This window comes from Notothenia rossii, assembly GCF_949606895.1.
Source record: "Notothenia rossii genome assembly, chromosome: 3".
Classification (NCBI taxonomy): Eukaryota; Metazoa; Chordata; class Actinopteri; order Perciformes; family Nototheniidae; genus Notothenia; species Notothenia rossii.
In genome coordinates, this window is record NC_136901.1 from 44,572,034 (window position 1) to 44,579,533 (window position 7,500).

At 40.7% G+C, this 7,500-nt stretch overlaps 1 protein-coding gene across 1 annotated transcript in view; it reads left to right on the forward strand.

Annotated features, from left to right (window-relative positions):
- Positions 1–7,500, forward strand: part of ttc39b (tetratricopeptide repeat domain 39B) — a 19,850-nt gene that overhangs the window by 10,611 nt on the left and 1,739 nt on the right. The window contains exons 9-17 of the mRNA XM_079671207.1: positions 2–13; positions 137–196; positions 1,112–1,273; positions 2,896–2,987; positions 3,125–3,245; positions 4,352–4,463; positions 4,928–5,045; positions 5,456–5,572; positions 5,981–7,500. The exon at positions 5,981–7,500 is cut by the window's right edge and continues 1,739 nt beyond it. Coding sequence (XP_079527333.1) covers positions 2–13; positions 137–196; positions 1,112–1,273; positions 2,896–2,987; positions 3,125–3,245; positions 4,352–4,463; positions 4,928–5,045; positions 5,456–5,572; positions 5,981–6,077 — 891 coding nt within the window. The 3' untranslated portion in view covers positions 6,078–7,500. The remainder of the gene's footprint in view (position 1; positions 14–136; positions 197–1,111; positions 1,274–2,895; positions 2,988–3,124; positions 3,246–4,351; positions 4,464–4,927; positions 5,046–5,455; positions 5,573–5,980) is intronic.

Here is a 7,500-nt window from a genome sequence, read left to right on the forward strand (position 1 = left end):
GAAATACCCCAAAGTAAGATAAGCACCCACATGAGCTGTATTTCTGCAGAAAGTAATACCCATTCAAACCTTAGTGACTATCAGAACAAATATGTAAATGTTTTGATAAACTGCATCATGTTTTTGTTTCTTTCAGGGCTCCATCATTCTCTTCTACTCCGCTCGCATCTCAGCGCTACGAGGGAACTTCGAGAAGGTCATATATCATATAATGCACATTTTAGGACTAAATGATTCTCCTTGCTGTAAACATCTAGGGTCTTCCTTTTCTTTGACCTGACATTCTTACATCGTGAACTGTACTATATATAAATAATAGGGCTGTCAAACGATTACATTTTTAATCAGATTAATCACAGTTTAAAAATTAATTAATCAGATTAATCACCGTTCGAACTATGTCCAAAATATGCCATTTCTTTATGTATATTGTTGTGGGAATGGAAAGATAAATGAAAGAAGGCGGATATATCCATTTAACATACAGTATGTTTATTATAACATTGTTCTGTGTGTCAGAATGAAACACACCTATCAATCATCAAACCGTGGGGTCTTATTTAATTACGTGTTGATTTCTATCAACACGTAATGTTGTATCGATGTATATAGAGATGTACTACAGCAAAAGTATTCTCCATCGGGACTTCCTGCAACAACACCACGCCGTTATCTTGATTCTGATTGGCCAGAAGACATTATCAAAGATGTTCTATTGAGAAGACGATCACTACGTGGCAAAAGTTTTCAAAACCGTTTCTAGTCTTCGGTATTTCCAGACAAATGGCTACTGAAATCAATCTGACTAACTGCTGTCTGTGCAATTTACTCTGCGCGAGTTGGCGGACTTTATTTATCTTACTTTAACATCATTTTTCAAGGTGGGGCTAAGCCATTTCTTGGTATGGGTGTAGCCTACCCCAGCCATACCCCAGCGCTGCCACTGGTGGGATGTATGGGGCGGGCCATTCTGCACATGCTTTAAATGCGTTAAATATTTTAACGCAATTAATTTTAAAAAAAAATTACCGCCGTTAATGCGATAATTTTGACAGCATTAATAAATAAATAAAATGAATAAAGTAAAGTAAAAGGTTGTTGTGTGTTTCAGGCGCGGGCGATGTACGAGGAGTGCATCAGCAGCCAGCAGGAGTGGAAGCAGATCCACCACCTGTGCTACTGGGAGCTGATGTGGACTCACTCCTACCAGCAGGAGTGGCAGCAGGCGTACCTTTACGCTGACCTGCTGTGCAAGGAGAGCCGCTGGTCCAAGGTCAAACAACACTTTCATCACATTTATATGACAACACATTCCTTTTTAAGTTTTAGCTTATTAGCAGTAGTTTAAATACACACAAATAACGAAATAATATTCAGTCAAGGAACAGGCGGTGAAACGAATGGACTCGATTTATACTGGAAAAAGATTATATCACTTGTTTTGTTATGAAGCAAAAACGTATGGAAACAAATATAACTTGCAGAACTGAATCAGAATCAGGTCTATCCCCAGGTAGGTTGACACATACGAGGAATTTGACTTGGGGGGTATTCTACGAAGCAGGATGTTCTCTTAGCGGCTAACTTCAGGGAAAACTCTGGGTTTCCGGTCCTACGAAGCTGGTTCTCTTCTTAGCGGGCTAGATCTCCATGGTAACTGATGCTGAGCGGCTAACCTGCCCAGGAGCAAGTTAGGTTGCAGGCTAAGAGCTCAACTCAGTGAAAGCACTGCCTGCTGACCAATCAGAGCTCAGTGTGCGGAGTTTAAGCCGATCAAGTCATATTACAGGAGAAAGGAAATACAGAAAAGCTGCCGTTGCAGGAAAGACGGCCGGCAAAAATCAGCGACTGTGTGAACGTGAACATTAATAGAATATCACCTCCCATCTTCAGAGCAATCTGACTATTAGAACATTAGCGTTAAGAAAGCTTACTTAAATATCTGCCACAACATAAGAAACCGGATCAGAGTAACATTAAGTACAGTCCGCGGCATATCACATCATAATGTATCATCTCCTTATCTGAGTCAGCTGAGCCGTATCTGGCCGTGCAACACTCACAGTGTCACATACTGTATGCAGAAGTATTATTTGAAGCAACACATTAAGTTGAGGAAACACTCGAGTCAAATGTAATTAAAGTCAGATGGTGTCTTAGACGGGGCAGTGATATCATAAACCTGTTCATGTACGCATTCAAACACTTGTTCTGTTACCAGCTGTATTCACCTTGCAGGTGCAGCTATGTGGCTTTGATCCTGGATCAAGTGTTTAAGTCATGGATGTTTAAAGTTTAACTTCTTCATATGTCTAATATTATAGATTACTTTTCATTCAGGAAGTATGACGCTGCGCTGTCAGTACGCTTCTCCATGTTTGTGATTGGTCGAATGCTCCAGATACCACCCCTTTCATGTGAACGCGCACCTAAAGATACCTAGATACGACACGGCTGGCTTGAGCGATCCACTTGATAACCCGCGTCGTAGGACCGTTTAGCGAGAGCTTGGATTAGGCCAGCCGGCTAACTCAAACATATCCAGGTTAGGTTGAACCAACTTCGTAGTACAGGTCTCTGGTGTCGTGGTGCATACATAAAAACAACAATTAAAAACACAGATAGAAAACTACCTGAGAAAACTGTAATAACATTAAACAAAAATATTCAAATATAGCATAGAATTGGAATAAAATGTGCACTAATGAATCAGACTTGTTCTTATAAAGCAAACATTTATTGATTTGATATGGTTATGTGTTGTTGTTGTTGTTGTTGTTGTTGTTGTTGTGGTTGTTGTTGTATTGTGACTGCACAAATGCATCTGTTGAGGGAAAACAGTACGATATTATCTACAATGGTGTTAATCCAATCTTTGCTTTTTGCCCTCTCCAGGCTATTTATGTGTACCAGAAGGCGGCCATCCTCAGTATGATGACAGAGGAGGAAGTAAAGAAGACGGGGGAAGACATCATGGAGCTCTTTAGGTCAATAAAACATTAATAACGTCCCCAAAAACACATACCGTTTGGAATATATAAAGAAAAACATTGTGAAAACCTTTTTGTAAAGAACTTTTTTAAACGGTCAAATATATCCTGTGTTATCTTCTGTGTGTGAGCAGGCAGGTGGAGGGGCTGAAACAGCGGCTGGCGGGGAAGTCGATCCCAACGGAGAAATTTGCCGTGAGGAAATCCAGACGCTACAAAGCTGCTAGCCCCATCCCCCTGGTCATCCCCGCACTGGTATGCTAACGGCCCGTCTACACCACAGGCATGAAAAAATCTTGAAGTTGGGCGTGTCTGAAGCTTGGCGATTTTTTGCGAGCAACCAATCACATGAATCTCCCGCCCCCGACATACAAAGCAATAGCAATGTTAAAACGAAGTAAACTGGATATAAACTCTCCAAACAGGTGAAAAAACTATCAGTTTCACCCACTGTCTCTGCCACCTCCCTCCATGCCTGGTTCCTCCGGTTTGTATCCCGGTAAATAGTTCCGGTCGTAAAGAACCGGGTGATTTGCTACCGTAATATCTCGTTTGGAATATGAGGAAATGAACTGCGGTCTGGCTCTCCCAGCTTGCACGCGGTTTGATTGGCTGCGCTTGCACTGGCGGGATTTGCATAAACGGGATTTCATTGGCTGATGCCAAGCATCGAGCCTCAAAAGTTGAACATTGTTCAACTTTTGATGCCGATAGATGCTCGTGATGCTTGCAAAGCCATGCCATGCTCCCCACAATGCAGTTCGGCGAAGATTCAAAATCTTCTACGTCACCCCATTCAAGTGAATGGGCGAAGCGTTGAAAGCATTTTTTGATGCCTTTAGTGTAGACGTACCGTAACGTACATTTCTGCGATCAAACACATTGATTCAGTGTTTTAGGATCTACGACAGGGGAGTGAAACTCAATTTCATCGCGGGCCTCTTTAGAATTATTGTTGCACTCAAAGGGCCGGTTGTAACTTTAAGACTCTTTAATATTACATTATTGCCTCTGCATTGGAGTATTATCGGATAGGGTAATAACTTAATAATTAACTACGTCTGAAAGCAGAAGTCTAGGGCAAATAATTGCAAGTCTCTTCAGTGCGCATGTCGCAAAACCAGATGCATTGTGGGACATGTCGTTTACGGGCCACGTGCTTCTGGAAAGCGGCATGTAACCGTATAACAAACGTATTATATTCTTTCAGAGCTCTTGAGGGCCGAATAAAATGAAGTTGCGGGCCGAATTTTGCCCGAGGGCCTTGAGTTTGACACCCCTTGTTTAGGGTGTGACAAAAGGATATTTTTTAATCATCAGGAAAAGTCCTTTTGGATTGGTCTAATTTTCCCTCTCTGTAGGAGATGATGTACGTCTGGAACGGTTTCACCATCGTTGGGAAGAGAGCCGACAGCACCGAGGCCTTGCTGGTAACCATAGAGACGGCAGAGGAGCAGCTACGCAACGACCCCAGTACGTTAAAAATAACAACTTAGCTACTCGTTATTGTAATAAAAAAAAAAGTCAAGCCGGAGTTCCACAGGGTTTCGTCCTTGGCCCACTTTGTTTTCACATTGTACCGGATAAAAACCTCTGGATTAATGTCATCGAGCAGGTCTTTCTACCAGACGATGCTGTTTTATATTCATCCTATCTCTGTTGCCTCAAGACAATCTATTTTAGCACGGTTTGAAAGCTACTTATTTTCTTTCTTAGTATAACTAGTAAAAAGTAGTGCTGTATGCAGATGATGCTGTTACATATTTATCCAAATAAATGTGTTAGAGTGCTAGCCAATAGAAGCACAGAGTGTTGGCTCTATGTTCTGGAAGTAAACAAAGCACACACTCTCTCACACAAAGTGTAAACAAACCCCATCATAGAAACACAAAACAAGGTCAAAGCTACACCAAGAAAATAACATGACTTGTGTTCAGGCCCGTCAGAGTTTCATCCCGACGACAGCTGCCTGGTCCAGATGTTGAAGGGTCTCTGTCTGAAACACCTGGGCAGGTTACTGCAGGCAGAGCTCTGCTTCACACAGGTCCTCTCCAGGTAACACACACACACACACACACACACACACACACACACACACACACACACACACACACACACACACACACACACACTAAAATACACTCGGACAGACAGGTTTAACAAACTTTACATTAATATTCAATCTAATATTTAATAATCCATTCCTTGCACAATTAATGTATTTATAATATCCTGCTTATGTTACTGTGAATTTCCACATTTATATTTTTTACTTTTTTAATGCTATTTTATTTGTATTTCTATTTGAGACGTTTACATTTTGTATGGTTTATTTCTAGTCTCTTAATTTCTTTAATGTACAATGCCTTGTCTTTTTATGCTGCTGCAACTCCTTCTCTTATCTGACTTAGGGTTATCTCCTTTCAGAAAGCGGGATAAGATAAATGTTGTTATCTGTGTTTCAGCGAGAGCCGTATCAGATACGATCACTACTTGATTCCCTTCACGCTGTACGAGCTGGGGCTGCTTCACAAACAGCAGGGAGACTTCGCCAAGGCCACCACCTACATCGAAAACGCCAAGTGAGTTATCCTTATAGATATATCATTATACCTTTTACACCAAAACATACCTTTAACAACCTCTGTATATTGGTTTATCCTTTTATACATCAGATTTGTATGTAATGTATACCTTAATATACCCTTTACTCTACTTCTCTATACCTATTATTATTATTAATATATATATTTATTTCATTTAACAGTCAAGGTACAAGGGAAAAATGTTTTTGACCTGTATTTTTGTATATATTTTTTGTATTTAATGGCCAAGGTACATGTGTTTTACTTATATTTATCATTACAAAATGTATTAATTTAAAAAAAGAAAGAATGTAATTAAAGGCAAAGGAAAAAATGTTTTGGTAAAAGAACATTTTGCAAGTAAAAATCTGATTTCTTTAATGATGTTTTTGTGTTTTCCCTCAGGACGAACTACAAGGATTACTCCATGGAGTCCCGGCTTCACTTCAGGATCCACGCGGCTCTGAGCAGCCTCAAAGGGTCTCCTGTTGGCACCCCATAATACCCCATAGTACCCCATAATACCCCATAGTACCCCAAAATACCCCATAATACACCACGACACTCCAAAAAACTCCATAACACACAGGGATTCCCCCTCATCACATCCAAACCAGGACTCCTCCATTGCTTGTAAAAGTATATTATATGTTTCCTTATTTATTTATGTGTTATTGTGTGAACAGATGAGATTATCTAAGCGTCTCAAACAGGCTCAGAGTCAGGTAAGAGTTTAATGACGAGATTCAATGCAAGATGTTTATTTAATCAATTAGTTAACAAGTCATTGTCAGAGAAAGGATTTCAGTCTAATGGTGCGTCCACAACGGAAACAAGTTTGACCAGCTCACCGTTTGTCTCTATATCGATTAATACAGCCGTTAAGACCCAGAGTCAACGGGTTTAATTGCAATATTTGCACCAAAGTGGATCCGAATTAACGACGTAATGACACAGATTACTCCGTTTGCACGACGGCAAGCAACATACTTTAAAATGCCTGTTTTCTGAATGAACTTTGGTTTACTAATCTTTGCATTTGTGTGAGAAAAATACATTTGTGTCGGGTGTGAACGCACCATAAGGGGCTCGTTCACTCAGAGGCGCTTTACAGACAACTTTTTGTTCATTAAGTTATCCAGATAAAGCACAAGGTAAGAACGTGTTTTATTGTTTCATAAATTAGTGTCAAAATATCTTGGAAAAACTCTCCCAGTATTCCCAACAGAAGTTTATATCTGTTGCCTTGGACCGCTCTGCCTGAACGAGCCCTTCATTTAAATCTGACACTACTTTACAAATCATGGCCTTAACCCGCTTATAATTTCAAGCAAAAACGATGTATTTTTTTTAAGGATAGAATCAGAAATACTGAGGGATTTCAGGTTCAAGAGACGATAAACGTGCATTCATGTGACCAGCAGGGAGAGGGGTGCTTTATATTTATTACTTTGCCTTTTTCTTAATTTCCTAATAATGCATCATGCACACAATCACAGCCTTCCCACCAACCGTGGCTTAGACACACACACACACACACACACACACACACACACACACACACACACACACACACACACACACACACACACACACACAACACACACACACACACACACACACACACAAACACACACACTCACCTACATAAACACACCTCTACTCACTCACACATACTCACACTCACACTCTCACACACACAGACGCACACACACTCACTAACACACACACAGATGCACACACTCTCACACACACACACACACACACACACACACACACACACACACACACACACACACACACACACACACACACACAACCACTCACACACACACACACACACACACACACACACACACACACACACACACACACACACACACACACACACAAAAACTCATAATACACTCACTCCAAGCTTGCAC